The sequence below is a fragment of the Parathielavia appendiculata genome, assembly GCF_033297405.1.
Source record: "Parathielavia appendiculata strain CBS 731.68 unplaced genomic scaffold N657scaffold_1, whole genome shotgun sequence".
NCBI classification, from domain to species: Eukaryota; Fungi; Ascomycota; class Sordariomycetes; order Sordariales; family Chaetomiaceae; genus Parathielavia; species Parathielavia appendiculata.
This window is the reverse complement of record NW_026944220.1, coordinates 4,968,159-4,990,641: the sequence shown is the minus strand read 5'-3', so window position 1 is coordinate 4,990,641 and position 22,483 is coordinate 4,968,159. Positions and strand designations below refer to the sequence as shown.

The 22,483-nt window shown below is 54.1% G+C and overlaps 4 protein-coding genes across 4 annotated transcripts; 2 read left to right on the top strand and 2 right to left on the bottom strand.

The window, feature by feature from the left end:
* Nucleotides 1–1,623: 1,623 nt before the first annotated feature.
* On the bottom strand, nucleotides 1,624–4,897 carry N657DRAFT_677388 (uncharacterized protein; the record flags this gene model as incomplete). Its single annotated transcript, XM_062795984.1, has 8 exons — nucleotides 1,624–1,734; nucleotides 1,851–2,097; nucleotides 2,211–2,258; nucleotides 2,920–3,615; nucleotides 3,676–3,919; nucleotides 3,973–4,269; nucleotides 4,327–4,519; nucleotides 4,598–4,897. The coding sequence occupies 8 exons, from the start codon at nucleotides 4,895–4,897 to the stop codon at nucleotides 1,624–1,626; spliced, it is 2,136 nt and encodes a 711-aa protein (XP_062653590.1).
* Nucleotides 4,898–6,035: 1,138 nt separating this feature from the next.
* N657DRAFT_653089 (glycoside hydrolase family 75 protein) lies at nucleotides 6,036–10,164 on the bottom strand (the record flags this gene model as incomplete). Its single annotated transcript, XM_062794369.1, has 5 exons — nucleotides 6,036–6,781; nucleotides 6,844–7,034; nucleotide 8,672; nucleotides 9,483–10,070; nucleotides 10,128–10,164. 5 exons carry the CDS (start codon nucleotides 10,162–10,164, stop codon nucleotides 6,036–6,038), a joined length of 1,563 nt encoding a protein of 520 aa, XP_062653589.1.
* A 3,396-nt stretch (nucleotides 10,165–13,560) lies between these two features.
* On the top strand, nucleotides 13,561–13,979 carry N657DRAFT_640485 (uncharacterized protein). Its single transcript, XM_062791976.1, has one exon. It carries the CDS (start codon nucleotides 13,668–13,670, stop codon nucleotides 13,824–13,826), a length of 159 nt encoding a protein of 52 aa, XP_062653588.1. The 5' UTR covers nucleotides 13,561–13,667; the 3' UTR covers nucleotides 13,827–13,979.
* Nucleotides 13,980–20,961: 6,982 nt separating this feature from the next.
* On the top strand, nucleotides 20,962–22,380 carry N657DRAFT_687070 (uncharacterized protein; the record flags this gene model as incomplete). The annotated part of the gene is made up of 1 exon (XM_062796867.1): nucleotides 20,962–22,380. One exon carries the CDS (start codon nucleotides 20,962–20,964, stop codon nucleotides 22,378–22,380), a length of 1,419 nt encoding a protein of 472 aa, XP_062653587.1.
* Between the last annotated feature and the right edge of the window lie 103 nt (nucleotides 22,381–22,483).

The following is a 22,483-nucleotide window of genomic DNA, read 5'->3' as shown; positions in this document are numbered from 1 at the left end:
TGTTACACCCCAGCAAAGCCTCGAGTCCTTGGGTGGCTGACCTTGCCATCAACGGTATTATAGCTTCCACGTCAGAGCCTCGGCTTTCGTTCCCATTTTCTTTCTGGCAGCGCACGTCAACCTGGCAGGTGCCCAACAACAATGCCGTTGGAAGGTCACACACACAGTCTTCTCATCTTTCAATGCCCATACCGGTGTGACAGTTGATGTTCTGGTTGGCTGTGTTGGCAATCATCGGGGCAGCCGTAGCAGCGTATACTGATCAGGCCAGATAGCCCCATCTGCCGATTTGGATTCTGACTTTCCCAACTCAACTACCTTATCTGCCTTCATAATTTATCTTTCCCAGCTATATGCACCTGCTTCACGTCTTGCCACCCCAGTCATTCCCCCGGTCGAAATCCCTTCCCGTCCGGATAGCTAATCCCTGCTGTTTTGGCCACGAACCTCTGCAATCTCAGGGACAGAGGCTGCACTTCTCGCCCTCGGTGAAGGTATCATCCACTGGAAATTGTAGGCGACTCCGCCAGCCTTCGGGTAGCCTGAGCTCGCAGCGCTCCGTGTAAGTAGGTTTCCAGTCTGGTTGCGCTAATTAGCCTGCAGAAGCCGCAGTAGACACGCACGAATTCGCACATTGTTGCTACTGTCTGACGCCGTTGAAGGGAGCCAGAGCGGACGCTAGTATATATACCTGAGACTCGGGAACAATGAGAGGTCACAAGGCACTTTGCGCCTGTTCCAATGCCCAGACTGGATACTGTGTTTTAGTTGGCCGTGTTGGCAGGTTGATCGCTATTGTTATAGCTCAAAGAAAGGACAAAGAATGAGCCTGGGTTTCGTGGGCGGCATACTGCAGAGAGTGGTCCGGATACCAAGACCTGGGCTGCTGTTGCTCCACGACGCGGAACCCGAAACAATCCTAGAGCAGGCCACTAATATTGCGGTCCTCCCTCGGCCCCGCATCCTTGCTCAATTTCTCACTTCGGTGGATCCGCATCCTGCTGATGCGCCTGGTTTGTCTGACAGCCTGCTTGACCGAAGGACGGTGTTGATGGTAATCATGGAGATGGAAAAGTAGCTGTTTTGGAGGCAGTGGCCAATGCCAGAGCGCGGGGTTTGTGTCACCTTCATGTTGCTGGTGCAGACCCATCCGATCCGTCATTGACCAGGGACGACGGATTCCTGAGCCGGGGGCTTTGCTTAAAATGTCACAGTTCATCCTTAGTCGAAACACCAGGTGACGACAATGCCGTTAGATCCCTCTGGGAATCGGGATCTGGGCGCATTCGTCGATCGGACTTGGCGTCCCCCGATGGAAGTCCATCTTCATGATGCTGCCGTCAGGTCGGTAGAAGGGTCCGCTGCACTGGCTGGTGAAAAGCGCCGGATCCAGATCCCGGTATTCGAAGAACGGATTCTGAATTGACCTGTATATCATGCAGTGGTATGACTCCCTAGCACGCCGCAGCCAGAAATGCAAAGCCTGTCGATCCGGCCCAGGCCTTTTGTGGCCTCCCATCCCCATCTTCCTCGTCCAAGGCGGAAGATTATTCCCGGTTGACAGAATCGTTCGTTCCTCGAAATCCCACGCGCCAATGACCCATCGCCTCCCAGAAAACCCTCTTACATCACGACACCAGAGTTGCTGGCAATACGGGGCCAGAGCTCGGCGGCCTCCTTGCCGACGGGCCCGGTGATGGCAGAGCCCTTCATCTCGCCCTTGGGGTTGACGATCTGCGAGTTGTCAGCGGTCGGCCTGGAACGAGACATAGCACAACGTTGGGTTCGAGCAGTTCTCTGAGTAACACCCTCCTGCTCTTCCAGTCCCGCATTGTACCAAGTCCACGTACCACACCAGCGTTGTCCTCGAAGTAGAGGAAGACACCGTCGAAGCGCTTCCACGGCTTGGCCTGGCGGACGATGACGGCGGGGTGGACCTTCTTCCGGAGCTCGGGCTTGCCCTTCTTGACTGTGGCCATCACCATGTCGCCGACACCACCAGCGGGCAACCTGTTGAGGCGGGCACCGATACCCTTGACCGAGATGATGTAAAGGTTCCGCGCGCCAGAGTTGTCAGCGCAATTCATGATGGCACCGCTGTCCTCCTGTTAGCGTCCAAGCTCGCGAGCCCTAGGTGATTCTCGAGTTGGGCCGGGAATGATCGGTCGGAGATCGGTCTTCGGGCGGGCAGGAGACAAGTTCGTACGTACACTGGGAGACCCAGGGTCATCTTGAGCTTGCCACCAGGGGCACCACGCCTATTCAGGATAGATTAGCAAATATGCAAACAAAACGTGCTGCGATTTCTCGATAGCTTCCGCATGCGACCGAGCGTCGCTCTCCAGTCCTGCCCAGATCGTGTTCCTCCGGGAGCAGCTTCCCCTCCATCACGAGACTTCCTTGCAGTACTGGAGAGCGGTAGTTCGGCATTCGTCGGTTGCGGTCAAAATCGCATAGCAGGCAGCAAGACGGCATCACTCACGAAATCTTGGCCATTGTAAGTGTCTGGTTGCGGAAATGCGACTTGACGAAGGGGAGTCGAGGTTTCGGGAAACACAAGCAACTGGAAATTGGCGGCGATTCGCGATAATTTTTGGTGTGGACCAGAAACCCTACCGGATTTGTGAGTGATCACGTGCATTGCTGAAAGTTCAATTGAGGAAGTCCATGCACCCCAACCCTGTAACTGCGGGGCAGCTGCAAATTGCAACGCCAAGCCATGCCTTTCCATTCTCCAACCACCGCGCATTTCACTCTCGTCAGCCAACCTCATCAATAAGCACCGATGGCCTCCAATATCTGCTGCATCCTGATAGGCGCTCGCCAACCCCGGCCCGTATCCATCACCGCCGTGGCAGGCTACCGACGACGCGCAGCTCACCTCTGGCCTGGCGACTTGCGCCGTAAGCCTCGACGTACTTCAGCGGCCTGTACACCGGCTCCCATATTTGCTCTCTGATCCATTCAACCAGCTCAGCATCATTCTTTGGGATGCCTTCTTGCGTGGCAACTCCTTCCTCGACTGCGGCTTGGATCACCTTCCGCGCAACCCTCACACTCACTTCGCGCACAACGTCGACGCCTGGCAGCAACGGAGCGGTGTCGTCCTTGAGTGCCGGGCTGAGCTCGGCCACCCCCTTCACCGCTGCAATGAGCATTTTGTCTGTGACGAGCCTGGTCCGGCATAGCACGCCCCCGAGCCCGATACCCGGAAAGACGACGCTGTTGTTGCACTCGGCCACCTCAATTTCGACCTCTTTGCCATCTGGCCCCCAGGGGCCCTTGACTGGTTTGAACGGGCTGCCTGTTGCTACTAGTGCCTTGCCGTCAGTCCATGCAAGTAAATCCGCAGGCACAGCTTCGTGAAGCTTCGTCGGGTTGGAGAGCGGGAGGATGATGGGGCGGTCAACGTGCGATGCCATTTCACGGACGACCTTCTCGGTAAAGGCTTTGGGGACTGTGGATGTGCCAATGAGCACGTTCGGCTTGACTTCCTTCACAACCCCTAACAGGTCAGTCTTTTCATCGCTCCAGTCCTTTGACCTTGCGTAAGTTTTCTGTGCGTCCGAGAGCCCTTCGACCCGCGCCGTGAGGAGGCCAGGCTTATCGACAAGCCTGCTCAACAGGAAGCGTGTCAGCAAGTAGTCTGGAAGGATAAACTGAACCGTCACATACCATATCTGCCTCGCGGCTTCTTCCTTGCTGACCCCTCGCTCCACGGCAATGGCATCACGAACCTGGTCTGCGATACCAACGCCGGCGGTCCCTGCGCCAAACACAACCATGCGAAGATCGTCCAGCTTCTGCTTCGACACATGCAAGCCAGAGAGTATCGCCGCGAGGGTCACACACCCTGTTCCCTGGACGTCATCGTTGAAGCAGGGAATTTCCGGTCGCCACTTGTCGAGCAGTCGTTGCGCTGTCCTGTTCAGCAATGTTGCACCTCAACCACGAGCCCAGCACTCGAATTACCGTTTTGGACGCCAAAGTCCTCAAAATGGATGTAGGCCTTTGGGAATAACTCGCGTGCAGACTTGATAAACGTCGTGACAAGCTCGTCATACTTCTGGCCTCGCACTCTTTTTTCCTTGACGCCCAAGTAGAGGGCGTCGTTCAAGAGGGTCTCGTTGTCGGTGCCGCAGTCCAACACCACAGGCAACACCCGGTTTGGGTGAATCCCGGCGCATATGGTCATGAGCACGAGCTTGGCGATGGATATCAAGATGCCGCCGCATCCCTGGTCGCCGATGCCAAGGATCTCCTCGCCGTCTGCAGTGATTTAGCTGATCTGCCCTGCCACGTCAGGATACATGTCAGGCATCTCACCGGTGACGACTATGTAGTCTATGTCTTCTGCCGTTCCCCACAACGACAGGTCGTGATGCACTCTGTCAATGTCGTAGATGTTCAGAAACAGTCCCTCAGGCCTCCGAAAGATGCGCGAGTAATTCTGGATAGCCTCCCCTTCAGTGGGCGTGTAGACAACACTGAACATCTCCTCGAGATGATCCAGCAACAACTGAACGTGTCAACTCTGTATTTGTACTTGTACCCCTCCCGCACGCCCAGCGTGGCATCACACTGCTTTCAGCCTCACCTTGAAGTAAAGCACCTCATTCTGTTCCTTCATGGACGACAGAAAGGTATTCTTGGCCAGGTCGTCGGGCTGCGCACGGTACTGGTCGTAGGCCCGCTGCACCTGCTGCTCGAGTGTCTGAATGCTCGGGGGCAAGAGGCCCGACAGCTCAAAGGCGCGGCGCTCGTCGGCGGTGAAGGCCGAGCCCTTGTTGAAGTAGGGATGGTTCAGCAGGACAGTGCCCTTGATGGCGCACTCGAGCGGGCCGTTTGTGCTGAGGGGCAGGTGGCCGAACTTGGACTCGGCCTTGTGCGGAGGCATTCTATCCAGACTTCCTGTAGTAGGTTGGTGAGTAATCTGGGGTTGTGTGTGACGTCTACAATACAATACAATGCTCTATGGCGGGGAGCAAGCCGAAGCTCAGACGGTGTGTCTGTTACTCTCTACAAGTCGCGGTATCAAACCATGGGTCAATGTCGGGGATCAAGAGGGGACCAGGTCAAAGACCATGGAAGCGCGGGATGACGTAGTCGCATTGCCAGCCGGCGGAAATGCTACATGTACGGTACGGGACGACCCTCGATCGTTCAGATAAACAGAACGCTCGTTTGCTTTTTGAGCTGCATCGAAACCAAGGCCCAAAAACAATGCATCCAGATGCATTCAAAAATACAGTCAAGCGTCTACATATGTAGGACTCCTTGGAGCCTCGCCTCTGTGAAGCCCGCGAAAACGCAGTCAGAGGCGCGGACTATGATGGCCCAAAAATAGTCTTGCAGCAAGCACTGGAGGACACCAAAAATGATCTCTCCCAGCCCACCGCCAGCCCCTTCAGAGACCCAACACAAGACGTGTCGAGAAGAGAAGGCCCTTTGAAAAGGAGCTCACCAGGAGATCCGTTGCCGGCTCGAGAGTGGCTGGAGAGGGTTGCTGCGAGCGGTACCTTTACGCAGTACACGAGGCAACCAGCCGGAACGGCGCGTCAAGATCCTACCTGTGGCATCCTCGCTGTCTCGCACATGCCCAGGACGGTTAGGATATCCGTAGGGCTAGCATGGAATTGCATGAATACTGTACAAAGCCATTGTCGTTGGCGTAAGCGCTCACGCCCATTCGAAGGTTGAAGCACTGCAGACGGAACTTGGAGTGCTGAGAATTTTCGTCGTGTGGGGTTATGGGCCCCAGCCGAGTGCACCCAGCTGGTGCCATCTGCCAGCAAGTAATCTTCAATTGAGACCGTCACCAATCATTCAATCACTGCGAGCCGAGTCTGGAGCACCACAAACCTGTTCACTGCCAGGGCCGACAACATTCGCCTGCGAAGCCTGTAATCGGATTTGCAGCACGGCCTTGCATTCCAGGTTGAGGGCAGTGTGCTCGTCACGAGTAACAAGAAAAAGTCGCATTTAGATCATGGCACTCACGCGTCGCGATGCAAACCTTCACAAATTCATGTTAATCAGAAAAGCCCCATTGGTGGCAAGCGTATCAGCACAACAAACAGAGCCACCGCCAGCCAAAACAACCCAGCCCCGAGACCCGCAGCCGAGTCCGTGATGCCGTCCCGCTGCACCCGCTGCACCAGCTGACCCCCCAACCCCTCAATGCTCCTCTCGAACGCATCAAAGTCCCTGGCCGCCCAATCCGCCCCATCCGGCCCAGGCACCGCTTCATCGCCAGTAAACCCCAAAAACAACACAGCATCCTCATCAATCCCGCTGTTCCCATCCACCTTCTTACCGCCACACGCCGTACCCAGCGCAAGCGACGCCTCCCCGACCATGGGCTTCTCCCCGTCGTCCCCGTTCGTGTCCCCCCACACGCCGTACACGAGCGTCTTCTTGTCCGGACACAAAACCGCCATGACGCTCAGGGGACGCATGCCGTGCCGCGTCGGGTCAAACGCCCTCCACTTTCGCCGGTGCCGTGACCCGGGGCTGTTGCCGAAAACCACGTACGGGTGTACGTACGGGTTGAGGTCGGTCACGCCGGGCTTCTTGTAGCCGGCTACCACGTCGCGGAAAGCGGTGGTCGATTGCAAGTCCGGGCTGAGGTCGCGCCGGCAGCGGCCGTCATCGACTCCGGTTGTGCTGCTGTTGGTCGCGGTGCCGTCGCAGTCTACGTCCAGGTTGACTAGCGCGCCGTTCCGGCCTTGAAGGTAGAGAACGCCCGACGTGGAAAGGGCGTCTCCGCAGTATGAGAAGGCTGGGAGGTGAGTTAGCAACTTGACTGAGTTGATCAGGGTATGGGGAGAGGGGAGGATATACTGTTGGGGCCTCGGTCGCGACTGTAGAAGCCCGTGGCCAACTGGTGGGAGCAGTGGCCTTTGGCGCGCACCGCGTTGTAGAACTCAATGAGGTTTTGGGGCGCGTCAAGGGCGACGGTTGGCCCCAGCAGAGAGAGCATAGAAAGTATGATAAGCAGCAAAGCGGAACGAACATAAAACACAGGCAGAGAGCTGTACAGGTACATTGTTGCGGTGGACTCATGTGTAAGGCCGAGCAAGCGGTTATCGAAGGCAGCTTCTGGTCGATGAAGTAGAAGACAGCTCAAAGGAAGGAGAGCGAGAACGGATGCTACCTGGGGCTTCTCTTCATATCGACACAAGCTCTCGTTCTAGTCATCGTCGTAAGGATCCATTTTTGAGTCTGGACACCCGACTTGCGTGGTATGACGAATTTGCTGCATTTGGTGAACTATGTGGCATGGCAGTACCTAGTGTGTCGCTTTGACCTTTGAACAGTCAATCCTTGGTGAAACCAAAACTCCTAAGCATGCGTCAGGGGCTGATGGTAATGCACGAAACACATCTCAACTGACCAAAAGGCTTGACCGTCTTATGCATAAAGAGCCACATCTACCGAGCCTGCCTATGCAGCAGTACCTAAGTTGTTCCGTCATGCTTGGCCCCAAGGTAAGCAAAGTACGTCTCGACCGGCAGCAGCTACTGCCCGAACGATGCAGCTCTCTCGACAGCAGGACCAGCCGTACGTCATCCCTTTCTCAGATCGGGCGTGGCCGAGTTTATGCCTGGCATCTGCTGCCATGACTGCTGCCCGATACCTGTCGCGCCCACAGGCTAGAGAGAACCAGAACGTCGGCCTGCAGCAGCAATGGAAACATAGTGGACATCAACATGAAGACGCGCATATTCCGCTTGACTCTTTAGACGCGCCCCAATACGTGTTCGTGGCATCCATAGACATATAAATCCCCTGGCTGTCGTTTAAGTCATTCCCCATCTTCCTCTTCCCATCTTCAAACTTTTCATCAGCGTTCAAGACGTTCTTCAAACCTTGAACGTTCCATCAGCGCTCAAAATATTTCTGAAGCCTTGAAAATATTTCTAAAAACACACACGCAATCATAAACAGAAAGATGGAGCCCATCTCGCTAGTTCTTTCGGCTCTCGTGGCTACCCTCGTCGCCCTCCTCACAGGGCTAACCACCCGAGCCGGCGCGAACCCCATGGCGTCGACCCTCGCCGCCTTCGCCGCCCTCGCCGCGCTCAACCCCGTGACGCCTGTCCTCGCTGCGCCTGCCCTTGTTCCCGCCTCTCGTTTCGAGGCCGTTGTCAATGGCCTCCCATCTTGCGCCGTAAGCCTTGCCTTTCCTAGCAAACCCCATGCATTGCCATGGGAAAACTGATAGCATGCATGCCGTCAATAACACCATATATATCTCCGCGTCCAAGCATTCCCACTCATCAATTCCTAAGTTTTTAGGCCATGTGTGCTAACCGTGGTCCAAAACAAACACAGAAACCCGCAATGAATTTGATGTTGTCGCGTGCCGTCACCTTCGACTGCGGCCCCCGAGCAGACGGCACGCTCGACGTGGCCTGCTTGTGCAAGAACAAGCCGTTCAAGACGGAAGCCAAGCGCGCCATCGGCGAAGTCTGCCACGACCCGGCAGACCGTGGTTTCGCTCGAAACTGGGCCATTGCCCGCTGTATGGATGGTAAGTCTCGGGCGTTTTCCATTTGTTTATGCGTTCCTGTCCCGCGTATCCATGTGTTATGTTGGCGGAGCAAGGAGCGTGACGCATGCATGTCATTTCGTCATCCAAACTTCCCCCTTTCGGACGGCGGCTAACCCTCTTGTGGTGCAGTCCACCTCAAAACTAATCTGGTCGCCCTCCCTCCTGCCGGCTCACTCGCAGGCAACAACACGTCCTCGCCGTCCGACCTCGTCTCCGCTGGGCCACCGTCGCTGTCAAACAACACCAAATTAAACACGCCCGCCAACTCGGCCGTCAGCAATTCGATGTCATCAACAACATCAATGGGCACCGACTCGAAAGCGGCCCTCTCAGAAGCACTCTTCGACATTGACGATGACGAAGACTGGACTGCGGACGCCGGCATGGTTCGTCCCGTGGTAACTCTGGCGGTGTTGGTGGCTTTCGGCGTGGCCGGTATGCTATTGTAGACAACACCAGCTCAAGCCAGGTGTGGTGTTGTTGGGTATTTGGGCTGGAATAGCGACGGGCCGCGCAAACTAAGATATTGAAAACTTGAAATGGAATGTTGATTGATGGGGTTTTGGGCTTGTACCATAAGTACGATACTACGATAACATAATGCTGATTTGTACATGCCTCATGACAACCCCCCACATGGCAACTGATCATGTTTGCTCGCAAGGCAGGTTGGTGATGTGTACCTTGGCAGACAATGTAGCGGAATATACAGTAGAGTACAGGCAACGAGAATCACTCGCGCTTCGTTCCCCACAACAAACAATCCGGCACAGATGTCTAAGCACAGAATCCCCGCCAATGTTAACACAATTGAAATGAGGGTGATGGCGCGGGCACAGACCGATCCCAGAAAACCAAAGCCCAAAATGACTGGACTGGGATCAAGCGCTCCCGGAGATCCGCTGCCCGCCAGTGGGGAAGCCACAGCCCTGCTTGCCGTTCTGCGTGTTGGCACCGGGGCCGGAGCAGACGCCGAATCGCTGGAGGCCCGTGTTCACCAGGGCGCAGCAGCCCGAGGCGCAGTCGGCATCGCTGGTGCACTCGCCCGTGATGAACTGCTTGCCCTGGCCGTTGCCGACGTTTTTGGCGCCGGCCGGGTCGGGTTGAAGGGTGCTTGGCTTGACGGTGCCGCCGGTTTGTGTGTTGCCCTGGTTGTTGTTGTTATTGCCACCCTGATTGCCGTTGCCGCCCTGGTTGTTGTTGCCGCCTTGGTTGTTGTTATTGGTACCGCCTTGATTGTTGTTGCCGCCCTGGTTGCCAGACCCGCGGGACTCAAAACCACAGCCCTGCTTGCCAGCTTGGGTCTGTGCGCCGACGCCCGAGCAGACACCGATGGTTTGGCCGGCCAGGGGGAGTGTTGCACAACACCCGGAGGCGCAATCGGCCGCTCCAAGACATTGGCCACCGATGAACTGAATTCCGGCGCCGTTTCCGACATTCTTCTCGCCGGCAGGGTCGGGGAGGCTCTGCCGGAGCGAGAGGTTGGGGGCAGCCCGGACACCGGACATGACGACTATCGTCTGTTAGAGAACATGAACAGTTTGCGGAGAGAAAAGAGTGCGACACTAACGGGCAAAAGTGCCGAAGATGGTGGAAAGCTGAACCATGGTTGCGACTTTATGAAGCACCGCTTGCTTGTTGTGGGATGTGTTTGAGAGTGCGCGAAGGGCAAGGCTGTCGTCCTGCGACTGCAATTAACGAAGAAGAGCAGAGGCCCGAGAAAAGATGGACGCCTGGTCCGGAGAGAAAGAGTGAGATATGGGATGAAGACAAGACTGCTGGCTGCTGAGGTACAGAGACTGCCACCACTTGGGGAGAGTTGATGCGATCCTTATAGTCCAGAGGGCCGACGCCACCCTGCTGAAGTGGATGCCAGCCGACTCAGGCATGCTGTTTGAACTCTGGAGTTCAGCGCTCAGGGGCTCGTTGAACAAAGAACTGGATTCCCCTGTTGCTCGCTGCCTGTTTTCTATTGACGGCTCAAACCTGCTCTCGGCGCGAAGATGGCGATATGGGATGTGATGCACCTGGTGTCTCAGGCCGGCTGTTAGTGCAGTGGTGGAAAAAGTATTGGGCTGCGCTAGCATTGCGGGGTGCAGCATCGCTGAAACGGATCCAGACCTCTCATCGAGGCAACGACCACTGGGGGCCGATTAAAATTCTAGGCTACAGCAGATTGTAGGAAAGCACGTGAAATTGCCGTCAATGTCTGGGCCTTGTATCCGAAGTCATGATTCGAGTTTCCGACGTTTGTCCTCACGAGAGCTCTTCCCTGCAACACTTAACAATGCGCCGTGCATTCGAAGCTGACATGTACATGCAGGCCAAGTCCGCGCCAGGGAACTGCGATGCCGACGGCAGAAGGTCACGGCTAAAAGCACCTTGGTCAGCGCGCGATAATAATCAATTGCCATGATCCGGATACCCGAATCTTGGACCGTAAGGCGAATTTGCTGAGGAGCATGGTTGCAGGCCGATATGTTCAATTGACTGACGTTGGGTCGAACGTGGGATTTGCGAATGGTAGTTGAGCCAAGCTTTTTAAAGTGGGTCAAGCGGGGGCTTGTGGATTTGAGGGGCGCCCTAACGTGGCGGGAAACCTGCAGTGCAGGAACAGGGACAGGCGAACAAACCTGACGCAAGTGAGGAAAGAACTTCAAAGTTCAAACCTCCGGCCTCCTCCGCATTTCTCGTGTTATCTTTGACAGGCGCCATTTTCCGACGTTTCTTTACCAATCACAGTCGAGAACACCCCCAAAAAGTTTGTGCCGGCCTTCGCCACCGCCAGAGGCCCATCTGACGGCCAAAGGTCCCGTAGCAGCAGCCGACAACGGTCCCCGAGGAAGTTTCCTGGGTATCCACAGTGCTTGAGGACTTGCAACCGGCGCTTCCTGTGACGGACTCGGGGTTGTACAACACTCGACACGGGGCTCTACCCCCCATTGACACAGTTCACATGCAGCGTGCCTGACTCGTTCTCCTTCTAGATTTGCCCCACGGTATCATGCGTTGTGGATGTCCCCAAGAGAACCCCCGGTTTGGCTCGATTGTTGGATTCAGCTACAAGTCGCGCTAAAACCGACAGCCCAGCTGCTCTCGGCGTGGTCCGGCGCATCGCGGTGCCTCGATCCCGTGGGATCGGCATCGTCCCGGGCGCCGGACGTGTCACACGATTCAGGCTCTCCACCTCCTGTCTTTGAGACTACAAGCCGGGTTACTGTCAGCCTGCCAGGGGGTCCTTGTGGCCGAATGGTGCATGGATCTCTTCTATCCCGGTGATCCCAAGGCACCATTTACCCCGCATCTCGGGCTGCTGTTAGTGAGGCATTTAACAGGTGTACGGTACTGAGTATGACGATATGTCTGGACATTTGTGCAAATCAGCTTCCAGGACATTGGTATTGCTCTCGCCAAGCATGACTTCGGCTCTTCGTGCCGGTTCTGCATGGCGTCCGCCCCACGGCGTTATTATGCCGCCGTTATGCCGCCCCTAGAAGGCTGTCGACAAACCCAGGGTTGTGACGGTGTGTTTTGACCATCAGATACCCCGTATGAGCATACAGGCGTCTACATCACGAGGACCCATCTGAATTGAGTACTTGACTTGGGAATCACCTGCGACGGTCTTCTCATGAGCTTTCATTGGGTACTGTGGTACCCGCAGGGAAAACACGTACTTCTATGTTATTCTCAATGACAAGAGTTTGCCCAGCCAGCTAGAATGCGTGATATGACAGCTGACTAGGTCCAGAAATCCTACAGCACGAAGCCTGCATTCCGAAAGCTACATGTTCATTGTGGGAAACAATGACAGGCAACCCAGATTGCTCTTCCACACTGACCAACAATGACAAACACAGCACTCAACAAACACATGTTGACACAGCGGCGGAATGGTGGAAAACTCCAGCTAAAGAGCATCCATGACAAATACGAGCTGCATCTTGCCTCGTCTCCGCCGAAAGCTCAGTCACTTCCGTTGATATAGACATCAAGATAGTTACTCGACAGCAGCTTCTCTTTTTGCATTGTTATTAGCTAATTACGAACTGAATCCAACCAATACCGACAGTCACCAATAGACGTCTGGACCCTGCAATAGAATCAGCCGTACAATTGGAATCCTAGCACCACACCGCCATTCCACATCTAGGCCAAAATCAACATGACTACTTCCAAGAAGAGCTAATTCAATTGGCTATAACCCAGGTCCAAAAAGGCCTTTGCTCCTAGAAGGATGCAGCGGCAAAGTACAGTATCCCACAGTCTACCCTAAACCGATGGTGTGACGAACCTCGAAGCCCCAACTTCTGAAAGGGACTCCTGAAGGTTATAGCTTGTCAATGAGGTGAGGTTCGGTGAAGCCAAAAGGTTCACAACAAGTGCACAAGCAAATGTCTCAACAGTAGGTGTAGCTAACTGCTTATATTGCGTACTGATGAAGCTACCGTGATGCCCGTAGGCCTAAAGATCGTAGACTATACACACCTCCTTTTCCCATTGTCTTTGCAGATGGAGCGAAGACAGGACTTCGCGCTCCCTTCGTGATTGACTAATACCCATGTCCTAAATGCTTGGCTTGGGACGCTGCCTTTGCGCCCCTCCGGGTCTGCATGCGGCTATATCTGTGACAGATGGCTTTATAGCGCCTACCCTCGGCAACAAGCCAGAACCTACGAACAAGGCCTTAGCCCTATATAAGAGAGGCACATCGTCGACTGGGGTCTTAATGAAGAAAAGTCTAGAAGGCTCCTAGCTGTAGCTAGGTAGTGGCTTTCGCGCAGGCCATCTTAGCTGAAGATGTAATGGGCTGGGCCCGAGATGGGCCTCGGTGACCCTCGGCCAGCTCTCGTACAAGCACGGTCCGCCAAACCCCCTGGATGAAGCTATTCCCACTTGACCCACAGTGTCGAACCTTCTAGCAGCGCACACCTGTGAGGATAAATTGGCTCTCGAGCTACCAGAATCTCACATCTCTTCTTTCCTTCCCCAAGTTCAGTGTACTCGTGTCACGAATTAACTAACAACAGACCGCATGTCAGAAAGCCATATGCGGGGCGCAAGGAGCGCCCGAACCAATCACTTAAGGAAGCAAGGCAGACCAGTCAGGATGAAGCTAGAGTGCTATAACGCCAAGACAGACGAGCACAATGCAGCATGCAAGGTGCTCGGAGCTGTCACGGGTGGGCGCAACTGGCCACTGCGTAACACCCTCAAAAGAGGGACCGTGGTTCGAACTGTCCAGTCGAACCAGAAGTTGCGCACATGAACCTCACACTGTCACTACCCGTGACAGGAGCGATCGAAGGCATAACACTGCGAGCACTCGAAGAATTGTGTCAGTATATAGTCACTCGTTCTGGAGGACTCTGGGAGTTCTCCAGTAAGAAACTCAAGTGCAAGACTGTCAGTACCCTTGGACATTGCTTGTTGTGAACCCTTTGGCTTCACCGAACCTCACCCCGTTGTCAAGCATGACCTTCAGGAGTCCCTTTCAGAAGTTGCGGCTTTGAGATTCGTCACAACTCGTAGAGTTGTCATCAGCTAGTTGCAATATACTTTACCTGAGACCGTTACACTTCCATTGCTATAGATGTAACGGCACGGCTGGTCGGGTCGGCAACGCCCGGCGACAGGTGCCAGTTGTTACAGCTTCATAGTGCAGCGAGTGATTCAATCTGTCGGACTGAATCATTTGTACCCTTTTCTAGTAATATGGCGCAATGGTATGGCTGCACGTTGTGTGCCGTGTGCCGTTACAATAGAGATATACCTAGGCTTGGAATATCTGCTAGGAATATTATCTCCAGGTTTAGGAGTGCTGATATTTAGCCGCTAGATCCATCTAAAATGCTAAAAGACTACGAGGCAGCCCTAGAAAGTTAGGCTCTTGCTATACGGCTGGAAACACCACCCCCTAAGTCTACGACTGAGTTTTGGATACCTCAAAAGCGCCAGGACATCCATATACCAGCAGGGTGTAAGGGAGGGCAAAGAAGCTAGTGGATGGCTGACAAGGACTCGATTGGCCAGGGCCGGCAAGGCCCTAGATGCTAAATGCCGAGATCACATCTTTGAAGGCGCAGGTTGACCACTTGACGAAAGAAGTGAAGGCTTACGAGCCACAAGGCCGTAAGAAGGTAAAATAGAATGCCAATGACAAATTTGCGAGGATCGAGGATATTATCCAGGCAAAGGAGAATTCGGTAAAATCCCCTACGAAGAAAAGGAGGTAGATACGAGAGGACAGCCACGCAGTCGAGGAGGCCGAAAAGATAATTGCGTATAGCTTAGAGACTATTCACCGGGTCAAAGAGGAGTAGAATCATCAGATCCATGTGCAGACTGCTTGCAAATCGGATGAGCTAGATGTCTTTTATCCTGGTGGTGATAGTCGTGCCAGAATCTCATTGTGGGCCGATTCCGTTGTTGGGTCCAGAGTCCAGACGTCTACCTTACCAACAGCGCAGCAAGGCAACGCACGACACGCACCTTAGCCTGACGAGCAAACATGTCATCGCCATCCCAAGCTCCCGAGGCTGACCGAGAGAATATCTTGGATCAGCTTAACACGGTCCTTGAGTTGCTATTCTCAATCACATATGTCCGTGTCACACAATCGGAAGAATCGACGCCGCAGTCACTGGGGGACACATTCGTGTGGTTGGACAAGACCAAAAAACTATTTTGGGTGCTCCGTGCTCCAGTCCTGCGTCGAAATAAGCCGGAACTGGTATGCCGCCGCCGAAAAACTGGGCACACAAGGCTTCGATCTCCTGAACGAGGCAAACCGTTCGTTGGCAGACCTCGTTCGGACAATGAAGATCGACATAACTCGCGGTATGCTCAAGGATATCAGGAAGCATCTGATGCACGCCTGTCTAGTCTACCTCGGAAAGGACCTGGAAGTCACCGGGGAGGTGTCGCATGAGGAGATCATGGATGTTCTTCGAGGTCAATTATGAGAGCAGGAATCTAGGGTGCTCCAACCACCTCCTATCCTTTTAATCACCGCTATCCCCGTCACAAGAGACATCAATCCAGATCCCGCCATCCAACTGGCCTATGCACTACGTGGTGCCAAAATCTCGTTCACAAAGCCGTCTTTCATTTTCCATTGTCGAATTCACCATGACCGCCACGAATGGATACGCGTTTCACAGCATGGCGACTTCTGGTGGTACTGGCGAGGGCGGCTGAGGACACGGGATCTGGGATGGGCGATATTGAGATTTGGACTATCCGGGCTGGGGCGTTTGAGCTAGCTAAGGATGTTATCAAGGGCCTACGATTGCAGGTCAACGGTGGCTGAATCGATTGAAAAATATGGCTATCCAGTTTCTACCAGTGACTCAGTCCAAATGCGTTGGTCAGTTGCAATGTCTGGAGGAGATACGTCCTGTTCACTGACGAGTCAGAGAGAACACCATGTTGACAAGAATTTGGTCGTCCAAAAGTCACTCTAAGCGACACGATCTAGTTAAGGATTATAGTAGCAAAGCGCTTGGATTCCAACAAGCCAAGCTAAATTAAACCATCATGACTCCCTATCTCTACAGTTACCCAAGGTACCTAATAAGGCTACTAATGAAGGTATACTTGGATCGAGTATGTTGACACAATCCCTGCCAAAGGCAGTCACCGGAAGAAACGGGAGGTCTCAGGCCTATATCTTCGTCCTGCAGCCCACCGAAGCCACTCCTATCTGTTTCCATGGTTCTCTGGGGCCACTTACCATACATGGTTGGTGACTTGGTGCTTACTTCACTCAGACTTCACAAACCTGAATTGGGAGATGTGGAAATCTAGGTACTCTTTGTGCGAAACAAAGCGCTGTGGGTTCTCGAATTCTCTTGGCATATCCGTGACAGTACATGAATTCGAACAATAGAACTTGGAGGCTCGTTTGTTCTTAATGTCCCTTGTTGGGTGCATTGTGCCTCGGATCATTGGGCGGGACAACGGTCAGCTGGCTGTGCGGCAACTTCAGCATGTCCATGGACGTATACCAGGATTACCAACCTCGACTCGCCAGACCTGGAGTCCACTTTTTTTTTTCCAAGTTATTATGTTCTCGCTTGTCCCGATTACACTCGACTCGGCATCAAGAACTCCAAGAACAATAATCAGCTTTGTTGCTAAATCATGGCCCAAACACTGGCATTCCCACGCCTTTCAGAAACCGCCAACTCATCGGACCCGCCTCCTACTCTGAACTTCAGAGTAGGAGCCGGGTCGAGGATGAGAAACCGTGGCCATCCTCGACGCCTGGTTGAGCCATGTCGTTCCCATGGTCGACAAAGTCGTCGAGTCTTCCATCATGTTCACCGATATTCCGCCCACTATCAAGCCAGCCGATGATATGTTCCGGTTATGGAAGTACGCCATCTAAGAGTGTTTCGGCGGTTGGGATGCCCCCGCCGAATGGATCAGCGACCCAATCTCCGGAGACAGTACACGACATAGCGGCATGATCGAAGCGCTCTGGGAGGCGGCCGACAACCTCGCGTGGATGGAAAGGAACACAAACGAGCTGCCACAGAGTGGGCTTTCTGGAGGACGACGATGTGTGGGCTGGGGTCAAGATGCCGCTGGCAGACTGTGGAAATGTTGAGAGGTTAGATGTGTGGCTTGATCCGGACACTGGAATGCGAATCAGCTCGCTTGGGTGAAGGTTGAGGGCAGACGTTACTGAAATCTCAATGGGTTGATGAAATAGAACAGACGACTTGTACAAGGTGGACAAGCCGGTCTTCACTCCAATGGTCGGCTGGAGTTCAGTGGCAACTACTGTAGCATGCTTGGCCAATACTACAGTAGTACCGTACGCTTCCTGCATGCACTGGTAAGGTCTGGGTACTCCAGTGCTCGTTGCAAAAGGAAGGCAACCTGGATCTAGTTCCATCGGTAGCACCATGAATTCGCGGCATTACCCGACCTACATCTTAAGTGCCTGCCCACTTCCCCTTCCGCGTGGCCGGTTTGGTGAACAGGCTGCCGCTTGCATGTACCTGTTCGGTCCATAACGACATTAGCGCATTTCATCAAACCAAACGGGACGGAAGAAAGAGAGAAACTTTCTGCACAGGCATTGTCAGATGCGCAGATGCCAAGGTGACTGCAGTGGGTGGCGTCAAACGAGTGATAGGCTGGTGATGCATCGTGCAGAGCCCTCTCACCCAACCCCTGCCCAACGTATCCTGCTCAAGATGGATGAGTCAATCACCGCTTGCGGGACTACAGAAAATTTGGGCGTTGCCGCAAGATCTGAAATGCCTTTCCTGCGGGAATCGCGAAGCGAAACTGAGTTGGGTTGTGATATAAGGGGGTGTGGTTGGGACCCTATATGATGGACTGTTGCTCCAATCCAGTCTGCTGTGGACAGGGGGGCAGCCGACAGATACCAAGGGTACCGTGCCGAGTTCTCAAAGATGAAGCCGGTCGGTCTTCTGTGTCTGAACAACCATAACCATAAGGGTTGGAATATCTCAGGTTGCCATGGCATACTCTCCCCCCTCGAGGCAAGTCGTCCAGTTCCTCCATCTCTTTGCCCGCGGACATTGGCGGAACTGGACCCTGTTGCGCCTGTGTCCATCGCTGACGTACCCGAATACGCTACTCAAGCCACATGCGTCCAGAAACTTCATCTGGCACAAGGGTGCGGATGATGTTGTTGTAGTTTTCATCGGTTGTCAGTCTCCATGGAAAAACAAATGTTACTCCCGTGGTGACGCAGCTCCATCCGCATCGTCATATCTCACCAGTTGCGTCTTGGAAAGGTGCGCTTCCACGGCGCCCTCCGCTGCTTCTACCGCGGTTTCGGTGTACGACTAATACTGTGCTGGCGAGGCGACAGCGCCATAACGAGTTCAACTGATGGAGCGTCTTCAACTCAAGGTTAGTGCCATGTTCCCCGTACTTTGTGCATGGCCATTTAGCACCACATATTGGTATTCTACCAGGTCCTCGAAGAAGGATGCTCGGTGTGCAAGGGTCAGGTACGGCTCGGTGGTAACAGAACTGTGCTCACCGACGTTGTACCTTAGATACGCCCAATCCCACAACTACACCTACCTCAACACCAACCCCAAAGCTACTGCAGTGCCGGCTCCTTCAACAACCCATCATGGTCTTTCGCTTCAGACATCATCGCCATATCCGTCGGCGTCCCGTCCGGTCTATTCGCCATGCTTGGAGCGTATTTCGCATGGAAGCAGTGGAAGATGGATTTATTGCGGTTTTTGTAGAGCGCGGTCAATCCTGGTACTAAGGAATAGGGCGTCAAAATGAGCTCGGGTAGAATAATTAAAGGCTATCGTCAATGGATTTCGGTGTAGGAGCGTCTTATGCTCAGAAGAGGGTTCCGGAGTTTCTGTGCACGAGGTAGAGTGAATACGTCAACTTTGTGTGATGGACTCAACGTTTGGAGACGCTACTTAAAGGAACCAGACTTAGTACGCCACAGATTCCCGGACCGATGTCTCATGCCCTCCCCTGCTTCTAGATTGCAGAGATTTATTGTCCATTCTTCACTGCAGACCAACAACAAGCTGTTTCACCTTAGAGGGTTGCTGTCGGCTCTCCTTGGGGTGGCTGAGATACAGTTTCTGCGTGGATACACCATTCTCTTGGGGATTTAACTCATGTCAAAACATTGCTTCAGCCCTGGCAGGCACAGACAGGTATCTTGCGCAAATGGAAATATTCCCCAAGGACTACCACTGCTAGTAACATTCACAGCATAGCCGGTAACTACTTCCTGACACGTCAGGCCGTCTTGATCTGTCGGTGGATGTTTCACCGCAGCAGCATCCACGGAGCCACCAGCATACGCACTGGTCTGATGCAAGTTGCTTGGTTGGAGAACGATAGTGTTGGGCTAACGTCAAAGTGAGTCGCGTGGACGTCGAGTACCTTATATATCATGAACAGCTAGAGGCATGCGTTTCCAGGCACAACGGCGGCGTCTCTGTGTGACAGAACAAACTGAGGCCTTTCCTTCATGCTGGTTCCAAGTCTTCAACCACCTGCCGTCAATGTCTTCGTGCTGTTTCTGTAGGTCTTAGGCGACGATGATACGCCCAGCTATGGGGTCTGGTGTACGACACAGCATCATCAACATGCCCCCGCCACTGCATTCTTTCTCAGGCACAGCTGCTCGCAGGGGCAATTGGGGATCTAAAAGTCAAGCAGCACTTGACGAACTTTGGGAGTGGGATAGCCAAAAACCGCCCATGTGCGCGGGCAGGGTTCTTGGAGATCTGTAGCTATGGTACTGAACGCCAACATGTCTACTGTCAAAATTGCTTGTTGTGCCACTATCCGGGTCGAGGAGCAGGACGGAGTACTATGACTCGGCAATATGGTCGAACAGGATAAACAACCCTCCCAGTCCTAGGCTAACCGGCTCTGGTTGCCCCGGCGAAGTTCCTGTCGCGATCTCTGCCCGGGGTGTTGACACTATCCTGTGACCGGCCCGGTGAACAGGCGGGTTATTCAGATCAAAACAAGCAGCCGGGCGGGTCCGGAACTTCCATCTCGTGAGTAAACAATTCCCAAATCTTCTGCCTCTTCTCGACTTCTTCCCATCCACAACTTTTTCGCTCAGCAATTGCAGTCCGCGGTCTCAGAGTCTGCAATTTCAAAGTCTGCGATCTCATCAACTGCTATTCATTGCGATCATTAATTTTGGCAATCTTCTGCCCCATCTCAACCTCTTTCTCTTCACAACTTCTTCGCCCAGCATCCGCAGTCGTCGAATTCATCAACTGCAATCCTTCGCGATTCAGTTTGCAATCTTGCCTGTCGAGTTACCGTCGTGAAGTAAGTAATTCCCGTGTATTGATTTCAACCCGCACTCGTCCTCTTCCCTTCAAGTCTGCATATCTCCAAGTTGTCGCTGTATTGAACCGAAAACCCGTCTCTGACTGACCACACGGGCAGAGATCTCGACTCTCAACCCTTGACGAAGACATCAATGATTCCTTCGATCCCAAAGATCATGGACGGTTTTCATCGCATTCATCAATTGAGTAAGTGAAATTCCATCCAAACACTTCCCATCTGCATCTCCCCGCGATTCGACATCGTTCAACAAGAACAAGGCTGCAAGCGGTGATGCTTGGCTTCCCCATATCGGCTTACAAGGCTGAGCAACAACATCATTGCGCGTCATGAACCTGGACCCTGGCATCACCCCACCATCATATCCACCTACCTACTCCATAAACCCATCACCGCGGCACACGCTCAAATTTTTCTCAACATCACCAAGCTCACATGCACTGATTCTTGTCACTTCTTCCACCGCCGTCCACTCATCGCACTCAAACTCGCTGAGCCATGACCGGCCGGTGACTGACTCAAATATGAACACAGACCACCAACCTGATCATCCTATCACGATGGAGACCACTTCTGTTTCGACGCCCTCCCTGTTGGCCGTTGCTCGCAAGCGCTTCGGCTGTGAGACTCTGGCTGGCGGGCCTTTCAAGCCCATCAGCCAGGGCTTTGTTCGCTTCTTTGAGGCGCTCCTTTTCGGTCTCTCAATCGCCAATGCCGACGCGATCGAGACCACTGCTCACTTCCAAATCTTTGTCGAGCAAGCTGCCGAAGATGCCGCCCTTTTGACCATCGCCCATCCGGCTAAAGGCACCACCCCGGCCGATATAATCGATATAATCGCCCACAGGGCCGATGAAGTCGTGTCTTCCAACCAAGACACTGCCGCCGTCATTGTGGAAGCTGTCGCGCCCGTCACCTCCGTCGATGTCGAGCGTGACGCCGAGCCTGAGCCGGCGCTCACAGTCGAGGAAGGCCTTGTCTCCGAGGTGAATTGCGCCACTGCGGTAGAGCCTCTTCCACATGCCCAGGACGACATGGTGCGCTCCGAAGTCGCGTGCACCGACGACGTCCCCGAGGTCGTCGTCATCACAGATGACATCACCCACTCCCACTCTACGATTGTCTCAGGCACGGAGGACGAGTCGACCAATCACGAATTTGCAATCCAAGAACCATCTTCCGACTATGGCGGCCTTGTCCCGGACTTTGAGAACGCCCCGGAAACTGGCAATCTGAACAAGCCGGCCGTCGTGATCACGGCCGTTCCTTCTTACCCTCTCTTCTTCGAGGATGACTTCGATGCTGCCGTCTCCAGCATCTTCGATACCTCTTTCGAGCGCCTCATGGACGTTGACATCACCTGGTCTGTCCCTCAGACTTTCGAGAACCGCAGGTCCGAGCGCGATGCAATGCGCGAGAGGCTGGCCAATCCGACTACATCTCAGTTCAATCGGCAATACCTCATTCTCGAGAGGGCTGCTCGGACGCTTACTATCGAGGGCACGGCGCCACTCCGTTTCACTACCAAAGCACCGGTGCCTGCAGTTGACGTCTCGACCTCCGTACCTCCGGTAACTCCTGTGACTCCTGCCTCTCCTGCGGAATCTGAGGCCGTGATGCTGCCCAAGGAAGTCGAGATGGCCCTGACCGCTGACGAGACTCGGAATGCTTCGGAAGATTTCGCCAGCAATAAGGCGGCCGCGGTTGAGATAGCCGAGGATGTTGCAACCAGTCGCAGCCATTCAAGGAGCACGTCTTTGAGCAGCAACAACTCCAAGATCACCACAGAAGCTGCTTCAGAAGCCGCACCCTGCCCTGGTACTCCAGTGACAGATTACTCGACGACATCCGTCAATGGAGAACCCACGAAGGCCATCCCTGCCGATCCCAATGCTCAGCACACAACCACCGCGGATGCCCACACTTTCACCGCTATGGAGACCCAAGAACACGAGGACGGCGATGAGACCACGGAATAGGACATCGTGGCTTCATACCCCGTCCCTTGGGCCGAGTCACGGGATTATCACCTGGACTACGCCGTTCTCAATGACGGACGCATTGTCTTCCACATCCCCGACA

Bases quoted from the DNA above. Each gene is read 5' to 3' on its own strand.
- N657DRAFT_640485 (XM_062791976.1), top strand. From the start codon at position 13,668: ATGAAGCTAGAGTGCTATAACGCCAAGACAGACGAGCACAATGCAGCA.